The 21,856-nt window shown below is 44.7% G+C and overlaps 2 protein-coding genes across 5 annotated transcripts in view; one reads left to right on the top strand and one right to left on the bottom strand.

Annotated features, from left to right (window-relative positions):
• ANKRD6 (ankyrin repeat domain 6) overlaps positions 1–16,738 on the top strand; it is a 35,384-nt gene extending 18,646 nt beyond the window's left edge. The window contains exons 4-15 of one of the 4 annotated variants that reach the window (XM_009333083.1): positions 1–70; positions 3,609–3,707; positions 4,760–4,858; positions 6,636–6,734; positions 7,386–7,463; positions 8,266–8,370; positions 8,622–8,759; positions 9,121–9,297; positions 11,363–11,515; positions 12,092–12,205; positions 13,984–14,095; positions 15,599–16,738. In XM_009333083.1, the coding sequence (XP_009331358.1) occupies positions 1–70; positions 3,609–3,707; positions 4,760–4,858; positions 6,636–6,734; positions 7,386–7,463; positions 8,266–8,370; positions 8,622–8,759; positions 9,121–9,297; positions 11,363–11,515; positions 12,092–12,205; positions 13,984–14,095; positions 15,599–16,173 (1,819 nt within the window). In that variant the 3' untranslated portion in view covers positions 16,174–16,738. Of the gene's footprint in view, positions 71–3,608; positions 3,708–4,759; positions 4,859–6,635; positions 6,735–7,385; positions 7,464–8,265; positions 8,371–8,621; positions 8,760–9,120; positions 9,298–11,362; positions 11,516–12,091; positions 12,206–13,983; positions 14,103–15,590 lie in introns of all 4 variants that reach the window. The other 3 variants (XM_009333082.1, XM_009333084.1, XM_009333085.1) reach the window with 3 other exon arrangements.
• Positions 16,739–19,924: 3,186 nt separating this feature from the next.
• LYRM2 (LYR motif containing 2) lies at positions 19,925–21,849 on the bottom strand (the record flags this gene model as incomplete). Its single annotated transcript, XM_009333081.1, has 3 exons — positions 19,925–20,493; positions 21,446–21,586; positions 21,772–21,849. Coding segments are annotated over 3 exons (300 nt in total), but the record flags the coding sequence as incomplete, so codon positions are not given.
• Positions 21,850–21,856: the final 7 nt, after the last annotated feature.

Below are 21,856 nucleotides of genomic sequence, written 5' to 3'. Positions count from 1 at the left end.
TTGGCATGGATTCAGTCAGTCTGCCAAAGTGCTGGTTAAAGCAGGAGCCAACGTTCTTGCCAAGAACAAGGTGAGACCTACACCGGAGGAGCTTTCAGTTCTGGTGTAACATGGCTGATTCTCAGCACTGGAGATTTCTGGCCATGGCATTTCTCAGTGGGTGGGGGATCAGCTCCTGGTGGGATTTTTTTCTTCTTTTTTTGCATTTATTATACCTGGATGGTTCCTCCACAGGCATTAGGAAATTCTGTTTTGACAGCTGATGCAGGAAGAATTCAGTAGCACGTTGAATGATATATTAATTGTGGCTGAGGAGCACTGCAATTCCTGTGGAAATCTCCACGGTGCTCTAATTTATACCGAGCGGATTCATTGTGATTGGTGTGATTTAAAATGAAAATGAATTGTACTAATGGGAAAATGGCATTCAAAATCCTTTTTTTTCCCCCGAAATTAAACAGCCAAATGAATGTAAGCCACAGAGGGGAAAAAAAAAAGTGTATCTTTTGTTAGACAGTTCTTCCTAGTACCTGAGTGCTCGTACCAAAATCTTGTAATGAACCTGGATTATCTTCCTTTTGGTATTTACAATACCTTGAGAGCAGTTTAGAGGAAGGAATAACAAAGCAAGCAGTTTTAGTTCCACTCTAATTGTAATACCCGTGGGAGACTTCTCTTCGATTCACTAATTCAAAAGTTACTGGAATAGTCTAGGAAATGGCGGTAGCAGCCTATGGTGTGAGCTGAGTTAGGGTTTGGACCGCTGTGCTGATGGGTCGGTCAGATCACATGGTTAGCACCGTGTCCTCCGTTACAGGCAAGAGAGCTGTGGGATGGCTTTATGGAGTCTCCGAGCATTTTTTGGTAAATGTGTCTCTAAAACGACAGCTGAAAGAGGCTAGCAAAGAAAGGGAAGAAGGGAGACAGGTGGCTAAAGTCCCAGATTTGGACTAAAAAAGCACATTGCCTGGACGTATTGTTTCTGTATGTGCATGTGTGCATATATGCAGTATGTACACATATGTTTGTACAATTGTGGTCACTTTGTGATCTGTAGTTACCTCATCTTTGATATTATTTTATGTGTATTCCTTCTTTTACATTGTTCCAACTTCCAATTTTTATTTTCTGTAATTATTTTTTGCTGTAATGTTCACCTAGATTTGTATCAGAGGTACTTTAGACAACTTCCCATGCTTACACGTAACAGACAATAGTGCTTGTCTTTATAGTCCTGTGAACCATTATACTCCATATGGCCGTGTATATGCATACACTTATGTACAAAGGTGTGGGCTTAAGATGCAAGTCTGGTTATCCTGCATGCTTGGATGCCTCATGGTATTAGAAGATTTAGCTTACAATACAGCGTGTTTGGAGACAACCTCTCTTGGAAAGTATGTGCACAGAGTAGCTCAGCAAGGCTGATGTCTGAAGTATAACTGGCAGACTTTAATACTGCGTGAGCAGCTCCCGCACTGGTCTTTGATGTCTTATCTGCACAATCCTCTCCCTTTGCATTTCACAGTTTGGGTGTTTTTTAATGAACAGGATCTTTTCTCAGGAGCTGCTGAAAAATGATGAAATTGTGCATGCTTGCACACATGCATGTGCTTTTACCCCTTCTGCTTTCAAGAAAAATGAAGAGCTTAATTCTGCTTAATCCCAAAATGGTTTCTCTGGTCTCTCAACTTTTTATGTTACTGCCAACAAAGCATAATCTTTCTGACAGCTTTTCTGGCAGCCAGGGCTGAGTGCCATGTGCAGGAGCACCCTACGGGCTGTTGACTTACACCTGGGCATTGTGCGATTTTGGCTGGATGGGACAGATACGGGCTGCTAGATTTGCCAAACCCTGCTAAGCAGCAGCAGACGGGAGGGATTTGACTCTGTATTTATTTTCTGTAACTCCTGGTTAATATCTCCTGGGACTGCTTGGGGAACGCTTGTATGGATGCACTTCCTGCAGCACAGCACCTTGAGCACATAGTATATAAAAGAGCGATGCAACTGAAGATGGCTTCTATATTAAGTGAAATGCAGAGGCCAGGCAGGACACCTGGGATTTTAAAGGCAAGTCAGGCAGGCATTTGAGGAATGGGACAACATGTGGGTCAACCACCTGGGTAGCCGTATTCCTCCTGTGCAGCAATCACCCTGGAGATGCAGTTCATTTTCAGTCAAGTTGGCTTAATAAAAACTCTTCCACTGTAAGAGATCATCCCGTGAGATCAGTTGTAGCCTTCTTTTTAGACCCTCCAACAGTCTGTACATTCCAGTGAAGATTGAGTAGACCAGCAAAGGACCCCCAGATCAGTACAACTCGGACCCACTCTCCCTCTCACAGACGCTGGTGAGAGAGTGGTCAACTGGTGGGAGACGAGCCAGGTGAGCCTGCTCTGTGGGCCCCGACCCCAGGCACCAGCACTGTGGCTTCTCCCAGCACATCGAGGTCCTCACCCATCACCTACTGCACAGGACCTCTCTGCCTTCCCACCAGGGCCGACCTTCCGAACAGCAAATGATAAAGACATTGCAGAGGCTTTTCAGAGATAAAATCTCTTTTCAGAGATAAAACCTTTTTAGGAGGGAAAAAGTTTACACTTAAATGCAATTTAGCTGAGAAAGAAAATGCTTGCCTGCCACAGCTTAGAGACTACATTCAGGCCTGAAATAGACTGTAACGTGGAACTGAAGACCTAAGACCACATCTAAGAGTAGGCCTTTTGTAATTCAAACCCTGCAGCTTTGATCTGTGTCTTGAAAGCACAGGGCACAAATTAAAGGACATAATCAAGCCGAACAGGCAGCCTAGTAAGCATGGGAAACCTTTTTACCTGAGCTGATTACATTTCTAGCTCCCAAGAGCCAAAATCCCCAAACATTTTCAGGCTAACAAAAGCCAAATGCTGTCAGAAAAACTTGTCAGACCAATAAAACCCTTCACAGTGTTAGAAAGACAAGCAAACTCTTCTTTGATTTCTGTCCATAAAAACTGCATCTTTGCTTCTTTCAGGAACCTTAGCATGTGATTCTCTGGGGTTTGGGTGGCTTTTTTTCCCCCGTCTCATTTTGGCTGGAGACTGGCGTGTTTTCTGAACATTGAAGCTTCCCGATAGCCTAAAATCTGCATCCTGCCCTGTGAGAGCACCTACAGACCCAGCCAGACTTGGAGCTGGTTTGTGTTACAGTCGTAAAGAAACAGAAATCTTGTCTGCCTAACACCCTGCAGCAGTCGCGGCCGACTTTGCTTGAGTTTGCCCAAAACATAAGAATTATATTTCTTTAAATTAAATACTTGACAGTGCTGTTTGATATTAATGAACCAGACAGTTTCTAGAGTCTTCGCTTCCTGCAAACAGACTTGAGCAATGCAGATATTGTTAGACTGTCCAGTTTCTGCCTTTACATCTCAGATAAATCATTACGAGGACGGAGAGGGTATTTCAGTCTCCGGGTTCATTCAGCTCATGTCTTCGGGAAAACAACAGTGACAGTTTCCCAGCCCTGGGTGAATCTTCTTGTGGGAAGACCTGTGAGGTTTTATTTTTTAATGCTTATGTCCAATTTCTAAATACGGCTTTTATATTTTCCTGTATTTCTCTAAGGCAGGTAACACACCTCTTCACCTGGCTTGCCAGAATAGCCATTCCCAGAGTACTCGGGTTTTGTTACTTGGAGGATCTCGAGCAGACCTCAAAAATAATGTGAGTTTTGAAAAGAACACGTTCATTTTTGTGTGCCTTTGTTTTATCTATGTTGCTTTAACTTGTAGAAATACTCAGAAATGCTTTAAGCTGTGATTTTTATTATAAACGCTATTGAAAAAAACGACTGACAAACCATTGTATATATACATCATGTACAGGAATGCTTTTGGTAGGACTGAGCGATGCACTACTTGTACCCATCTCTTGAGAGGGGATGGAAGGAGCCAAAGGGGGTTTTGCTGTTGCACAGACCGAGGCAGCTGGTCCTTTGCTGCTTTTTGTGGTCCTGATGGCCTGACCCATATTACTGTCATGCAATTCCGCAAAAGGGCTTCTCTCTCAAAAAGATGGAAATCTTCAAGGAGTTTTGTGCCAGAGCAGGGAAAGCCTTCAGACCTGCGCTCACTAAGACAGATAATATGTATGTACTGAGTGTTGGTCTGTCAAATGAGGTAGATTCAAGGTGACTTCAATTTCAGACAGCTTTCCTCCTATTTTATAATGATTCTGCCGTGACAAAGAAAAAAAAAATCTACAAAAGGAAGCCAGATGTTTTTGTCCCTGCTTGATAACAAGGTGGGCAGAGGCACACAGAAATGGAAACCCGTGGGGTTCTGCGCCCATTCCCAGCTGCGCATGTGCCACCCCTCGTGGGGATGCTGCTCTGGCCTCCACTCCTCATGTTTTCTTCATTATGTGCAACACAGAGTTGAGTTTCCAAATCACATTGGTTTGCAGTTCAGAAGAACAGATTTAATGTAAAAAGGTAAACCAGGTTTTGTAGTGCAGTAAATCAGCATTTTATAATTCCAGTATTTCCCATCAGTGGTTAAAGAATTCGTACTCCTACCTTGCCTGACCCCAGCTCTTGCTAAACCTTCCCACCCATGACAGTAGATTTTGTACTGCGGAGAAGACAGCACTGCTCTTCAGCGTGTGGCACTTACTGCTCTTTTTGGTTTAATAGGATTATTTCATCCCTGAACACCATGACAAGTGCAAGCTTTCTTACTGCGATTACATGCTCAGAGCTTTGTTTCTGTTTGCAGGCAGGAGATACCTGTCTGCATGTGGCTGCTCGTTATAATCACTTGCCCATCGTTAGGGTGCTGCTCAGTGCTTTCTGTTCTGTCCATGAAAAGAACCAGGTCAGTGCATGAACCTCATTGCGACTCTGCGCCCTTTGCATACGGCTCGTTGTTGGAAAGGGGGATTCCTACCCAAGGAATCCCACTTCTCTCTGTGTTTCACTGTACCACCAAGTGCCTGAGCTTTTAAGAACAGCCTTAAAGTAATGGCGTATCAGTGGTTTATTATTTTGCCATCGCATTTGCATCATTTCTTTAAAGCATTGCCTATTTATGAGGTTCTGCAGTCGTATGTTGGTGTAGAAAGGGTGTTTGGGACAGGGGTAGTGGTGTAGGTGCAGGGGTTGGCGCTCCTGTGTCCTTACCAGTTCTGTGCAGAACAGGACTAGGCAAGAGACTGAGTCATTTTATGGGGTCCCATTTTCTCCTCTGTAACAAGGTTTTAATGATCCTATGGCCATTACAGAGACATTGTGAAGCAGAACTCACTAATGTTCAGATGCTACATAAGTGTGAATTTCTCTGGAATACTTTTCTCTGCTGTGTTTTGCAGCAGTGGGAATTAAAAAGACTTAAAAGTGAAGAAAAAGTATGCTTTAAATTTAAAGTAATGATCAGTCTAACCTAAGATTAATCATCCATAGTTGGTTTATAGGGAAGTAACTGATTGCTGTACCTATAGCATAGCCTAACTGGGTGGTAGAAGGGAATGGATTTAGTACATTAAAATTTGTTAAATCTGCTAAATAAACAGATTATGTGGTGCTTAACCACATCATCTCATGTTCCTGGGAAATTTTCCATGTGTAGTTGAGGATCATAAAGATGTTTTCTGATCTGTACATTTAATCTTGTTTCTTAGATAGGAGATATTGCAGCAAACAAAATGGGTCTCAGCGTGTTAAATTTACTATGTAATTTTATTTGGAAATGAGTTTTTTAACTTGCAAAATGAGCTACTGAATATTAACTGGTGTGAACCTGGCCCGGAAAGACACCACTTTCCTTCATTCGCCAGTGCTACCTGAAGTTGTTCCATATTTGCACATATGATTTTATTTATGAACATGCCTCATCCCAGTTAGCAACAAGCAATAGATTTCCACTAGTCTTGAGGAGATCTAATTTTCTGAAGGCGAAACGCAAGGCAAAGGGGACAGGAGGGCATTATATGCACGTGTCCAGTCTGCCTTGAACAGCTGCTGGCTCTGTTACTGGTGCCCAAATCTGATCACAGCCGTCTTCACCTCACTGCACCGGGACAAGGGCAGGGCAGTGTGTTAGTGCTGGACCTGGCTCGCCTCCTGGCTTTGGTCCAAAAACTGTTTTTCTTGAGGAATCTCATGAAGGGAACACCAGCCATCTCGCTGCTAGTACTTATCTGATTATTTCTGAGTAATGTGATACATGACCATGTGCGCACCAAATAATCAAACCTGCAAAAAAAAAAAAAAGAAAAAAAAAAAAGAGAAGGTTGTGGTGGGAAAACCGGTCCTGCCCTCGGATGTCGTATCCGTTTGCTGGCGGTAGAGCTGGGCTGTTTCCAAGCTGTGTCATGTGTCACTCGGTTTAGGTAAACCAGATCACCAGTGCCCCAGCTGCATTTCTCAAAACCAGGCTGAAGTAGGTCCTTGCCCTGAAGTAGCTCCTTGCCCCCTCCTGTCCCCTTCCTCCCAACTCTGCTTTTTTTATTGACCAGGCCTTATTTAAGCTTAGTTGTTGCATCAGTAAGTGTAGGTCTTTCGACCTCTGAGCATCTTTTAGGAAGGTGTGATTTCTGCAGGGTGAGACCCAAGGACGTGTGTTACACCGTTGCTTTCTGCTTTCTAACTTGCAGGCAGGAGATACTGCACTCCATGTAGCTGCTGCTCTAAATCACAGGAAGGTGGTTAAGCTGTTGCTGGAAGCAGGGGCTGATGCATCTGTTGTCAACAATGTAAGTAGGACGTGGAGTTTCTTTGGTATTTTGTATTAGAATCAGAATCACAGAATGGTTTGGGTTGGGAGGGACCTTAGAGATCATCTAGTCCAACCCCCCTGCCGTGGGCAGGGACACCTTCCGCTGGACCAGGTTGCTCAGAGCCCCGTCCAACTGGGCTTTGAGCAATTCCAGGGATGGGGCATCCACAGCTTCTCCGGGCAACCTGTTCCAGTGCCTCACCACCCTCACAGTAAAGTATTTCTTCCTAATATCTAATCTAAATCTACCCTCTTTCAGTTTAAAATCATTACCCCTCGTCCTATCATTACCAGCTGTTACCTACACTCCCTGATAAAGAGTCCCTCCCCATCTTTTTATAAGCCCCCTTTAGGTACTGATAGGTTGCAATAAGGTCTCCCCAAAGCCTTCTCTTCTCTAGGCAAAACAACCCCAACTCTCTCTCTCTCTCAGTGCAGACTCTCTTCAACACTCTCTCTAGTGTTGGTAGAAAATATTGAGTGTTAGAGTTGAATTAAATCTGGGTAAATGAAAGCAGTTAGTCACTATGCTCTTGTGCACAGAGCATGTGCTGACCTCGGGTAGAGAAATTCCACATTTCCAGCAGCTTGTGTTTTGAAGGAAATGCTGTTTTCTTTTTCCTCTCAGGCAGGTCAGACCCCTCTAGAGGTTGCCAGACAGCACAATAACCCTGAGGTTGCGCTCCTCCTCACTAAAGCATCACAGGTAGGTTACAAATCACTCCCCAGCACACGCATACACATGGAGCTGAGGCCAGTTACCCTAGAGGGGCCATATCCCCTGGTCCTTAACCTTCTGCTGTGAAAGGTGCCTACGTTTCTGCTGGCATTGTGTGCTGGCCTCAGGTCTATTGACATGGAGCCTTTCAGCCCGCAAGCCCAGCAAGGTGTGCAGATTAAGCCTCAGTTTTAAGCGCTGGCAGAGCTCCTGCCTGTCCTGACTGGCAGAGGACGGAGCAGCCAGAGGCACTTGTGCTCTGCGGTCGCCCTGTACCCAAAAGCTCCCAGGTTGTGTCCCTCTGCTGCCTGCCTCAGACTTCTCCCACCCCCCAAGATGGTTGCTCGCACTGGAAGATGCTTTGATATGGGGACAAAAATGTCCTGTTTATACTCTGCTGCTGTGTGTGAAATGCTACAACGCTCTTCAGGCCAGAAGGCACGTGGGGAGGGCTCTGTATTCTGGTAGGAGAGCAGGTGTGATCCCTGCCCTGCTCCTCCTTGTCACCTCTGAGAAGGGCTTGGCTTGGCAACCAGCCCAGGGACACAGGAGGACACAGGAGGAGGCTCTCACCCCTCCAAGGGACAGCAAAGTGCGAACTTAGCTGTTAAAACACACCACCACTGAGCTAGGAACGTCCACATTGCTTGGCCCATCAGCATCCATCTGGCAGTGCACTTTCTTTTATATATTGCCTTTTAGTAGAGGTGAAAAAGGTCTGCTCTGTTGCTTGGCTTCTGTGGTAGGAAAGAGGGTGACGCCACTGACTAACAGTGTGGTCCACCTTCAGGTCTCACGCTTTAACCGTGGAAGAAGCCTGAGGAAGAAGAGAGAGAGGCTGAAGGAGGAAAGGCGAGCTCAGTCGGTACCACGGGATGAAGTGGTACAGAGCAAGGTACAGCCCAGCATTACCAGCTACATCTGCTGCAAGGAGGGAGCGTAAATAAAACCCATCGGGACTAAATCTGTTTGGAGCCATCACTTGTGCATGACCACGGCAGCTGTCTGAGGCAGTCTGTCGTGCTTTGCTGCTAAAGAGTTACCCACTCGTGTGTGCAGAGCAGCTTAAAACTGGGAAATTGAAGAAAAGGCACCTTTTCTCCATCTCTGCAACTGCTCTGAACTCCCTGTCTTTGCTTCAAGCAGGGCAGCGTCTCAGCTGCTGACGACACACCGAGCAGCGACCAGCCACCCCAGAGGAAGAGCGACCTGAAGGATGAACCCCGCTCAACCTCACCAGATCCCAAAGGGAAGAAGAGCAAAAAGAAAAAGCCAAAGGAAAAGGTATCAGTAGATTTAAAACAGCAGAAAAGGGATAGTTGTTAAGCAATAATACAGGTGTCCCTTCAGCGTGTCGGTGAGTCAGGGCAGCAGCCCTGGCGTGCTCACGGGGCAGAGGTAGCCTTCAGACAAAACCGATTTCCGGTGGGGAAATTCTGCTGTTGAGGGTCACACGGACCAGATTTGTGCGGAAACCTGGTTATTGTGCTGACAGACACCGAGGTTGTGGCCAGGCACTGCAGCTGGATTGGTGTTTTAATCAGGTTTTTGCTGTAATTGTCACGATGGATTTGTCCCGTTCCCACCAGGAATAGTTTACCAGGGGACTCATAAATAGGGAAAACGTTGTGTGTATTTTATGCAGGTTTCAGCGCTCTCGGACCCCATCTCCCCAGCTGACCAGCAGGCGCTCCCTCAGCCCCAGCAAAACGTGCCTAAGCGCAGAAGTAAGCATCACTGCTCCTCTCCACCCCCTCCCCACGAGGTCCGAGCCTACCAGCTGTACACGCTCTATCGAGGAAAGGACGGGAAGGTGATGCAGGTGAGCCGGCCGCTGCCCTCGTGGAGGGAGACACGGGGAGCAGCACTTGCCAGTCGGGGCACAGTTAGCTAACGGACAGAAAACGCACTAAATTAACTGCACTCTTAAGGGTATGAAATCACGACTGTGGATGTGTTTTCCCTGTCTAGGCTTCAGCTGCATTTTGGCCTGAAGTCTAGTAAACAATAAGCTGGTTTTGTGTGTGCTAAGGAAGACATACTTAACTAGTTTTGATCTACAAAGTATTTCCTTTTTGGAGATAAGGTGTGAACAGTGATTGGAAATGACACTGGAACTTTTACGATACACTTTGAAATATTAAGATTTCCAACAGGAAATGCAAAGAGCTTTGCCAGTGAAAATAAACAAAAGCAGTGTGTGAACACTGAAGCTTACTACCTGAACCAAGAGCTTGAGTATGCTCAATACGTTTTGTTTCAGTTCTGTTTATTGCAACATGTCTTTGGCGATTCTAGAAGTACTGGAGGCAGGAGCTGCACAGAAATTCACAAATAAACCTGGAGTTACCAGCTCATGTGCATTTATTCCAGTTTAGAGACTGATATTTTACTCATTTTATTATGCAAGTATTTACCAGTACGCATTTCTAAAGAAGCATGAAAGCAGTCAGCAAACTACCCTGTAGACATTGTAAACGTCTATATTGGTTTTTTAATATTGCCCTCCTGTACCTCTGGGAGGTCAATCCTTTCATTTCCTTAGCTTCTCACATCCATCCACCAGCTCTCCTCGGTCCCTTGCTGTAGTTAAGAAGTTCAGCAGATCCTGAAGATCACTGAAGTCAGACTTCAAAGGTTTTACTGGCCATATTTCCCAACATGTCGCTGTGTAAGGCTTGGGAAATTTCCAGACAGGGGCACTATGGGATTATCCTAACAGCAGACATGAGGAAGGATGGAGGACCTTTCATATGTTAAAAGCAGTATCTCCCTGCCCCTAGGATCTGATGGTAGGAGGATGGGCCAGTAGGAAAGACTTGGGGAGCAGGAAGAAAGATGCAGAGAGCAGATAGGATTTGTATACAAATCTAATCTGTTCACAAAGATTAGCTTAATAGAGCTAGACTCCCTTATAGTATTTCCTGAAATACGTGACACTCCTCTCTCCCCTTCTTTTTTGCTCGGCTGTCTTCTTTGATGCCCTCAGGCACTGAACAGCAAACAGAATTTCTTAAGTACATGTATTTCTGAAGCTTTCTTGAGTGCTCAGCAAACCACCCGCCTTCCCCTGCCAAGGGAATAACACCCAATTTTTGAAACAGTACTGCAGGGCCAAAGGAGAGAGGGAGGCTCCTCTGCAGACAGGTTCAGAGGAGACGCTTTGGGCTCCTGACTCACCCCCCTGAAGGAGCCAATTTCTGCCTGCGGACTGCAGAGGAAGCCGATGAGGATTAGCTGTCCTCGCTTAAGGGAGCCTTTTGTGACCATCTCCCTGAGAGATTTAAATGTGGTCAGTGCAGCTCCCTTTGCAGAGGAGCCTTGGGACGGTGTCATGCAGGTCAAAGGAAGGCAGCGGTGTGCAGAGCAGATATGGGTCAGCTGAATGCCAGCAGGGTGAAGGCAGACAGGAGCAGTGAGACCTTGCCATACAGTACAGGGGAGGAAAAAAAAAAAAGGCACATTATTGGCATTAGATTAAAAACCAAATGCACACAAGCCCACACACGTCCACAAAACCAGATTTTTTTTGTACAATTCAGAATTACAGCATCGAGACACGGGGTGTAGGCCTGTAATGTGGTATCCCCTCATACAGCACACAGTACCACGGCATACGTGATCTGAGCTCATTGATGCTTGTAGCCCCAGTAAAATCAACACTGCTGTGTGTTAGGATGTCCATATAAATCAGATCAATCCTTTTCTGGCCTGTGCTTTTCCAATTAATAGCCTCTTGGCTGAGCTACTGTAAGGTGTTATCAGGAGGGTGAGATACAGTACATGGTACAGAAGAACCCAAGACTGACTCAAGGAGGCTGTGATCATGTTGCAAGTGCACTAAGAGGACAGCGGGATGCAGCAGGTAAATGTATTACTCCTTTCAGGCACCGATAAATGGATGTCGTTGTGAGCCCCTGATAAATAAACTGGAGAATCAGCTGGAGGCAACGGTGGAAGAGATAAAAGCTGAGTTTGGGACAGTACAAGATAAGATGAATGTTAAGCTGGGCCAGATGGAAAGCAAAACTCAACATCAAGTAAGAATATGACCTGGAGGTCTGCTTGCCCACATGACTATTAGAAACATATCCTTAGCTTAATGAATATTTTCATTGTCATGATTTGTTTATTGCTTCTTGTGTTGTAAAAACGAACCTGAAAGCTAATACTCAAGACCAGGGAACTGTGACATTCCACAGGGATCTAATGTTGCAAACTAGGGTCTTGAGAAAAACCCATTTAATGTGTTAAGTGGCTTCCGGTGCTTCTTTAGACAATAAATCTGAACTGCTTGAGGCCCTAAGAGGGAAACCTAAAGGCAGAAGGCAGTCCTTCAGCTGGTCGGTTCATAATTGTAAAAATCCCTCTTGCTGAATTCTGTTTGCGCTGAGATTCAAGATCCTCTAAATTATTTTTTCTTTTTAATGTAATTGTTATTCATCGATAATTTTGTGATTGAACCTTTTTGCAAGCTACATCTAATTGTAGTTGGCAGCATTCCTAGAAATGAAGACTGAAAGACAGACTGTACTTTGACTTACAAGGTTCACAGATGGGGGTTTTGTTTGGTTTTTAACACGATCATCTCAGCTAAATTGTGTTGTTTTCCACAGCTCCGTGTTTTAGACAAGCTTATGGCTGAGCGGCTGTCCGCAGAGAGGACAGAGTGCCTTCACCGCCTGCAACAGCACACCGAGCTGGAAAAAAATGAGGGGGAGAAACGGCAGGTAGGGCTTGAAACACCTACTCCCTGTTCGCTCAGATGGATCAGCTCAAGAGTTTCGTTCCAGCAGGCAGAGAGAATATTGGAGATTTATCTCATCTGTTGAAACAGGCAAAGGAACTTCAAAGACAAATTATTCCTATCCACCACCTTAATCTCTAAACCAAACTTATAAAGCTTTTGCATTAGAAGTGAGGAATGTGAAATCCAGTCCCACTGTCACAATTTAATTTGGTGGGTCTGAAGTGTGGGATCTATAACAAAATACCTTTTTTCTAACGTAGTGCTTTGCAAAAATTCCTACCGCTAAATTTTTAACAGTTGTGCTTTCAGCTTTTGCTTAGTTAAAGGACGTCTGCAGGAACGTCTGCAAACAGGAACAAAGGCTTAAGAACTGTGTTGTTCCTTTTACTTCTCATCCATTTGGTTGTGTGCCCTGGGAATCTCTCCCTTCTCCTCTCTCTGATCTTTTTTTTTTCCCCATGCATTAAAAGGCTGCAGTTCTTCCCTCTGACTTTGGCAACAGCGCGCCATCTCCAAGCTGTGTATTACTGCCAATAGGCAAGTTCTTTCTGTATGCTTGTTTAACCAGCATTACAAGAATAACTGTTCCCGTGGAGATCCAGCTCTTGCCCCTCTAGCTTCTGCACAAACTCACCATTAAAACATGCTAAGAAATTTGTATTTCTCTACTCACATAGGCAAACTTAAAATACAGTTAATTTTCTCATTATTGGTATTTGTCTAAGCATTGAGAAATACACTTTGTGCTAGTAAAAGGTCATGACTTTTGTAAGACAGTTCCAAATCTGTGGTAAAAGCCTGGCAGCTGTTATAATCCCAGCATAAACTACTGATCAAGATACTTCGGTCTAACATTCGCAATACAGTTTTCTCCAAAGAAAAGTACTTATCAAACTAAGGCAGCTTTAGTTTTTATTTCATAGTAAGAGACATAAGTATTATATTGGCTTCCGAATGTCTGGGCTTGTGCTCCATCTCCTTGCAGTCTCCATTTAAGAAATGAGATACTGGTACTGGAGTGATACATCAGGTGAACTGACATTGCCATTAAGCGGTATCAGCTGTTCCTGTTCTGTTGGGTCTAATTGAAACTACTGGAAAAACTGAGTTGGGCTTTACTAAATGCATGGCCTAAATGTCCATGTGCATAGGAGGGCCTGACCTAAATTCGTGATGTCACATGAACAAAAGGGTAAAACAGCTACTCATATTTTAAGTGATTACTGGCAAATGCCTCTGCACCTGACACTTATTAAGCACCTTTGTAATTTGAAAGCCGCTGGTAATTTATCATTTAGTGTTGGACTCATCTTTATCACCGAATGAACAGAGGAGCAGAGGTTGGTAATGGTATAAAGCTGTGTCCCAGAAGTGTCTAATTTGAATTGCACTCTTCAGAACGGCAGCTTTGACCACACGTGATGTTCCTTGCGCTTAGCAAGTACCATTGACTGTATGATTAAACAAGTCAGCCTTGATCAGAGGACTCAGAGTTGCATTTGAAGTAGCACATTCAAATCTAAGAGGGGGTAGCTTGGACGAAAGAGGGTGCCTTTCATTAGCTAATGCATGGTTCTTCATCTTTTCTGATTTGCAGTCCTTTAAATATTCCCAGTGGCAGCACGCATATCTGTACAGGGAGTCTAAGCCCACAGATACCAGGCTTGCTTCCCTTTGTCCCTGCCACACGTCCTCAGCAGCCCAGGAACCATAGGATCTAATCATAGGATCATCTAATTTACAGTCTCTTTCTCATAGATTTCCTTGGTCAATGAGCTGAAGACTTGGTGCATGTTGAAGATTCAGAATCTGGAGCTCAGGCTTTCTGGAGATTCCAGGTCATCAAGACCAAAATCAACTTTGTCCACTTGTGAGTCCCTCACTGAGACCCTGGATACTGAGAACAACCCCCACAGTGCCAAGGACTGTAAAGCCAACCAGCCCATGCTGCAGTCAGAGGGCTCCCACCAGCATTCCTGTATCACGCTCCCAAACAGCCTCTTGGAAGATGGGGGAATGAGCAGAGTCCAGATGCCGGAACAGAGCTTTGGGCAACAGTTTTGCATTCAACAAGATGGTGCGTCAGGTGCAACCTTGTCAGGTACTTAGAGGTCACATTCATTCAAAGGCGAGCTAATTAACTGAGGGATACTTGTATTAATACCACAGATATTAATTCTGGCTGTGTGCTTTCCTCCATCCGTATGCATAATGTCTTGGGATTAGAATACACTTCAAGGCAGCCACTGGGAATATTGTAAGACATGGTTGGGTGGAATTCCAGTGGCTCTTCCTGATGCTTCCATGTCACTGTGCCTTTGAAGCCAAGTCCTTTGATGCTCTGAATAACTCTGTTTTTTGAAATTTCTCCAGCTTCCCAGTCAGAATTGCTCCCACTCCATTGTCTGTCAGGAAGGTGTGCAGATTATCCAAAGTCTACTGAAGAAAGTGTATTCTGTTTAGTGCTTTTCAGATGTATGGAACCTATAATGGCAGGGTGCAAGGATGTGAACCTAAAATACTAATTTCCCTTGTTAATATTCAAACTGCAAGGATATGGAATAAACCTCCCACTGTTTCCTCTTTCCTTGAACCAAAGTCTGTTTAATTATTAGTTCATTTGACAAGAACAAAAACAGCTGAGAACATTCAAGGCCGTTCAGGGAACGTGGCCACCTGAAGATATGGGAAGACCTTGGTTCAAGCCACCTCTCTGTGCTTGGCCAGGGAAGCTTCTGAGGAAAAAAGAAATGGGCAGAATGCCCAAGTCTCCACAGCCAAGGAGAGCGCTATCGATGCCCTGGGCTTCTGTAAGCCCCCCAGAGCTATCAGTGCCCTGGGGGGCATTGTATATGCCCCCCAAAACACTATGCAAAGTAAACAGACATGGACACGGATACCCCATCAGACTAGAAAGGCAGAAGACCACACAGGAGATCTTGTGGCAGCATGAACAGTTGGCATGCACTGAACAGTTCAGGAGCATCAAAATGTGTTATCTTTGCAAAATTAGTGGGGCTTCAATTCTGGTAGAAGCAGGGGGTTCATAAATACCAGCAGACATAAACTACTTTGGGAATCTAGCCTGATCTTTGTTACACGTCCTTCTGGTGATGTCCTTTGATTGTTGTCAGTCTGTAGTCCCGCAGCCGCAATGCAGTGCCTCTCTGCCTGAGCCAGCTTTTCTCTTTTAATGACTCTCTGTTGTATCACCTGACCGTGAAGATGCGATAAACTAATACAAGCCTCTACAAAGTACACACAGCACGGTACACGGGAAACCGCGTCGTTCATCGAACAATGAGGATTTCTGAATGCTAAAATAAATGCCCAGAGCTTTTCTAAATACATATGTATATATTTTATTCTGTAGGTACAGAGCAACAGTTAATCATTGGCGGACCAGTTTCTTCTGCCCCTGCTCAAGACGTCAGGCCAAAGGACAAAGCTGTTAGTGCCAGCACGTTCCACAGGTTCCAGCAGGAGCTGCCCCCCTCCGAGCTTTTGGGGTCCAAATTAAGACACGTTAAGGTTCAAGCTGCTTTGCAGCCCTTGACTGAACCTGCAAAGACTGAACCACAGAGCGGCTACTTCATTGACAAAGGAACTCAGACAAAGAAGTCCAGCAAAAGCGGGCAGTCAAGGCACAAAGCTCTGCACCACGCCGCCGGGGCACATCACAGCCAGGAGCAGCAGCCCTCTGCCCTGCCTGCGGGACAGCCGCCTGCCCCTCCGCTGAGAAACACCTCCCAGGCCCTGGAGATAACACAGTACTTCTTCGAGGCTGTTTCCACACAGATGGAGAAGTGGTATGAACGGAAGATAGAAGAAGCCCGGTGCCAAGCTAATCAGAAAGCGCAGCAAGACAAAGCTGCGCTCAAGGAACATATTAAAAGCTTAGAAGAGGAGCTCAGCAAATTAAGGACTAAGGTGCAGAAAGAGAGCTAGCATCTACCAAGCAGGTAAAGACAAGCAATGCGACTCATTTTGGAACCCGCTGTACAGGAATCTGAAATATTGTTAGATATATATACATTTGTAGTGCCTGGTACATCCAAACAAAATGCTCTTTTTCAGGAGTAGAAATAACTTTGGAAACTCCAGAACCGAGGAGAATTCATATGCAGACTGTACTGATGACAACGAGATGCTGCAGATTAGACCCTTCCTTTGTTATTTCCAAGAGTCCGTTAAATATTGCACTCTCAATTTCCAGGTGCTGCTTGAAAACACACTGCATTAGAAACCAAAATTGCTTTCTGAAAAAGGAATTTCCTTATTTCCACATAGGTCATGTGTGGCTAGAGGGTTCCACTGTATGCTACATGTAAACACGTGGCGATACCAATACTGAAATCCAGGATGTTTGAGAGCTTTTGACAGAAATTCCTTAGTGATGAAGGGCAGCTGATACTATTTTAGACACTGCCCACGGCCTCCCTGTAGTCAGGGGAGAGAGGCTACAGAACCAACTCAAATTACAAGCCCACGTAGGTGACAGATGCAGGCTTCCAGCCGGGAGAGGCCAGGCTCCCACCGAGTAAGATGCTAAGGTGACTCATTCCATTAGGCACAGAGGCTGTGGTTGCCACCTTGCTTTTCTTTTGGTTTTACATTATTGAAACAAATGCTAAATTAGGTTTGTCTTTTTTTTAATGGTGTCCTGGTTGCAAAGCTCCTTGTGGTTACACGGTTGTTGGGGCCATCTCGAGTAATCTGACTGAGAAGTTTTGTTGAGGGCATGGATGGCAAATATTTTACCATAACCATGCTCTCTACCTGTTAGGTGTAATTTTTATATAAAACTTTTTTCCTTCAAGCAGCAAATGGCTGAATTCTCTACTACTGAAGAAGCTTGAAAAAGTTCTTCAGATAAAGAAGTGAAAGCCTGGTTCCCTGTACTCAGATGTTTCTTTTTCTGCAGAGTCAGGATTTTCTCCCAGACACCTTGTCCAGACTGTCTTCCTTCGTTCCTCTGAATGATTCCTCTCTGTTTTTTCCCTTGTATCTCTAAAAAGAGAAGCCGGGCCCTGGTGAGTCTGCAGGTCTTAGGAGTGGTTTCACAAACAGTCCCACAAAATAGAACTCAACACCATCTTACAGTTTTTAAGGATGCCTTTTGTTATAAAATCAAAACTTAGAATGAGCAATGTCGTCCAGGCTGACAGACTCCAAATAAACCAGAGGCACCGTAACTCGTTGCATCTGCACCCCGTTAGGGTTTCCTCCTTAACCTCTGAGAAGGCTCCATCAGATTCTGTCAGAAAAGTAAGTTTACTTAACAGATCATGATAGAACCATTGTTCAAAACCAATTCGGATACAGGATAGTACTGTTATGCCGAGAAAGAGATTTTTTTTCTGTACCGAGGAACCCTAAAATCAATACAAAATACTTTACAGTATTGAACATGCCACTGACTAATCAATAATTAAGCTTTCATCTTCTTAGCAGATGTATAAAGCAAAGAAAATTGTATTATATAACAATATTTTTAAAGCACCTGTTAATGCACTATCAAGACAAGAAAAGTGTATCTGCTGTTATGGAAACACTAGTTTTATTGCTCTGACTTCTGTAGTCTAAAATAGACACTTTCATACGTTTACAGTTTTGTTTAAGCTACTGTAGGAACGCAGAGGCACGCTATTTAAGTTTTGTATCATCTTGATAAAGTGAATGTTTTGCCAAGCAATTAAAATAAGTGTTGCTCAGAAGTCTGCGTTGCTTGGAAGTCTGTGGTGTCATGTTTTTTCTAGCCAGAGAAAACTGACAAAATCCCCTCACTTGCCTCGGAAGGGGAAGCAGAAAATTGGACTTCGACTTCTAAGCTTTTGCGTTTATTGCTGTAGAACGTGGAAAGCGGGTCTACCGTCTGTCCCGAGGGAGGCTGCAGGGACCGACTGCCACCCGTTAGCGGATGCACGCACCCACCGTTTTGGAAGTTACTGGCACAGGGCCGAATTGTGCAGCTGATCACACGCACGCTCCCGAGCTTGCACGAGTGCAAGGGCAACGGAAAGGCTATGGCTTTAGCTAATCTGCTTCACGTACGACCTACACTACCGAGGTAGCCATTGGAGCGGTAATGTACAGTAACTAAGGGAGCAGTAATTTAAGACAGTAACTTGGCTGCAGAGTACTGATTTCAGAGGTTTTCTGAAGCCAACAAGGGTACCGTAAAATAAAGGGAGGCATTTTCTGCTAATTCCTTTCTACTTCCCTCTGTAGTCCTCCCTCCTTCAAAACTACTCCAGTTGACGGACTTCCTTACAAAATACCCGTATTACCTACCCTTCTCTGCAGCGCACACTTGGAGTAAATTTACTTACCCTAGCAGTCTGTACTTGGGCTCCTCAAGGCTTCTGGCAGGCAATTTTATCTTGACAAGCCCACAAAGCAGTGGAGATGACAGGCAGCAGCACTCGGGAGGTCAGTGGCTGTCCAGGGCACTGCCTGCCAAGACCTATTCCTGGATTATGTGGCCACAACCTAGAAACGTAGGAACCGGAGTCAAAGGAGTAAGGCAGACTCAGGGGTCCGAATGGAAAGCACTGCGATGAGGCGGCAGGGGAAAGTCTCCTAATTAAGGAGCAGAAATCAAACCACTGGCTGAAGGGAAAGGGAAGGCTACGTTTAAGAACAAGCCGACACCGATTACGGCTTTGTTTAGGCAAGCTTCCTTTCTAAACAGCATTTTCTGGTCACGTAAAAAATCTATCCCCAACACACTAATGTTCTGTCAGTGTATTCTACCAGAAAACATTAAGAAAATTTAGATCTTTAACAAAATATTTAGACGTACCTATTTTTCACTGACTGACGAGAAGCTCAAAGGCTTCTGTCTGTACAAACCTCAACTCTTTAGCAGCCTCACTGGTTGCCTGAGCCACGTCCTTTACTGCAAAGCTAAATAAACATCACTGGAAAGGATTCTACAACGACTTTCAGAAGAATTAGGAAAAAAAAAACCCCACGGCATTCTTTCTTGTTGAGCAGCAGCTTTTTGCAAAGCAGCTTTGCTGAAGCGTGTAGCTTTGAAGACCCTTCGTTTGGCTGCAGCAGGAAGCATACTTCCTGCACCCGAGTGGGGTCTTCCTTCCTTCCGGTAGCCTGGAAGGGGAATGCTGTCCCGTCCCTTCCCTCGTGCCAGCGGCGGCACGGACCGGACTTGCTGTCAGGCAGTCCGGCTCACGAACTGGGCAGAAAGCCGCCTTGGCAAGGGGAGGTGGCCCCCCGAGCGAACTGTAATAGCGGAGCGGGAGAGGGAAGGGTTCCTGCCTCTCTTGAAACCACAACCTAAACCGCCCACAGCTGCTGGATAGTCACAGCTAGCTACTGTTGTCTGGCTACTTATGTTGAGACAATCCCAGACTCGCCTTGGCATTTTTATATTATACGGGGGGTGGGGAGAGATATACTGCAATTCACAGGAAGGTAAGAACAATTGCAAGCTAACAGTTAGAAATGGAGTAATACGGCATCTGGAAAAACGGACGACAGTATTTGCAGTTAGTATTCTCTATTTGTAATTCTACTTTATACTGACTTTTAAATACTAACTTGAATGTAATCCTGTTAACTTGGTAATAACTGTTTCTGGGGCTAAAATCTCTCATTTTCATGTATAAAGACCTCCCCTTTTAAGTTTTATTCAGCTATAACTGAAAATCAACATCTACATACAAAACATTTTCTTTTAATGTTTTATCATGTTTATTTGTTTTGGGCCCGTTTGTTTATCCCAAATGCTTTTTTAATCCCAAATTTTGGTAAAAATCCTTGGCACAGTACAGGAAGAGCTGTTACCACTATGAATATTACCACTTGAGTTGCCACAATAGAAAACAGACAAAATAATCTGGCTTCTATTTATTTTCCATTTCCTTGACCTAACACTGCTGTTGTAATTTTTGGTGCTTTCTGTTTTTCCTACAGCACATGCTACATCATCCATTCAGGTCTTTAAAGTCCTTTGTGTCTGAGTGATTTCCACACGGGAGGGTAACCAAACCGAGAAGAGGAAGGGGAAGGGGAAAAAAACAAACAAACCCCCCCCCACTGCGGTAGATTCCACCTTCAAACATGACCAGGTTGTCAGCAAAGGCTGTTATTATAACCACATTCCAGAAAAAATACTATGCTTGTTCGCAGCAGATGAAAGTCCAGCTGTCAACAAAATTAAGATCAGGATTTTGCCAGCTTAAGCGTTCTTTGAAGTTCCTGAAGTTGCATGTTGCCCTGAGTAATCATCATCCTGATTGCGTCCTATAAAACAAAATGGAATCTACTGAACTGCACGTCCGTACTCAGCGCAGGTTTTACACAAGCACGCAGATTTTAACCCATTAAAATACATACAGCTCTTACCAGCACTACTGTGATCTATTTCTGTGTGTGAAGTAATGCTATAGTCACTGAGACGGTTAAAAAAACAGGTGCATAAATGAATTAATTCTCTCCAATTCCTTAATGATGTGTTTGGGGGCTGGTTATGGCTTTGCTTTAAAACTCAGTTTCGAACTGCATCTGAACCCCTCAAAATGTTTTCTTTACGCCTCTGTGTCTACTGCCTTTGCAAGTAGGTAGCGACAGCTGCACATGGGCATTATGGAGACGGGTGCTTTACAGCGCAAGCAGATGTTTCTCTCAACGTTCTTTTTATCCAAGTACTGTAATGCTTTGAAAAAAAAACTCAGCCACCAATTCCTTGGGCACTGGCTAGAAAAAGGAACAAACCAGAAAGCAGAGAGGACAGGAGACATACGAGAAATGGAAAGGTTTCTGCATTTCATACATGCTTCATATCCACAACCATCCCATTTGACTGTGTTCAGCTTGAATATAGTTGAAATTAAAGATGAAAAAAAGAAGCTATAGAAAGCTTGACCATTAATACGTTTGCTAGTTATCGTATTATTCAATACAATTTTTCTGATTTGTGGGCTGAGTAAGCAGGATTTGTTTGTTTTTTAGCTTTTTCATTCCAGACTATTATCTGGAAATCACGCAAACATTACTACCGCCAACAGGGGGGATAATATTTAGAGATGCCAAATTATTCTTCACGTAAATGCTTCTTAAGAGACAGTAACAACAGGAGCCTTCTCGCCAGTCTAGAAGTGACACCTACAGAACAAACCCACGTGACAAAGCACAGGACGGCGCACTGATCGTTCCCGAGGGCAGGCGGTCAGGGTTGCGGGTTCCCGACCCTCACCTCTTCTGTAGCACCTTTATTTCTTCTGAATTCCTCCCTGGCCCAGTCCTTTAAATACCGGCGATCTGCTTCCGCAGGGACCTCGCGAATAGCCCGCAGGATCTTCCTGTATAACTGAAGAACCTGCTGTCGCCTCAGGAACTGGGAAGGAGAGAGGGAAGTCTGTCCCCTGTCCCAGGACAATCTATTGAGAGCTGTACCCTCAGCGGCTTTGTCTGCTTCGAGGGACATTTAAATGAGCACCAAGCTCCCCATCGCCTTTTCTAAAGCACGCATGGCCTTAGATCCCAGTCCAAGAAGCTCAGAGTTCGTACAAAGGCACACACCAAACGTGCGGAATACGTTTCGGTGCCCAAGGCTAGCTGTACGCACAAAACGCAGCGTTTAGAAAGGCAGCGTTTAGAAGGGCGA

Source organism: Pygoscelis adeliae, unplaced genomic scaffold (genome assembly GCF_000699105.1).
Source record: "Pygoscelis adeliae isolate BGI_AS28 unplaced genomic scaffold, ASM69910v1 Scaffold57, whole genome shotgun sequence".
NCBI lineage: Eukaryota > Metazoa > Chordata > Aves > Sphenisciformes > Spheniscidae > Pygoscelis > Pygoscelis adeliae.
Note: the sequence above shows the minus strand (reverse complement) of the source record. Positions and strands in the feature narration are given on the sequence as shown.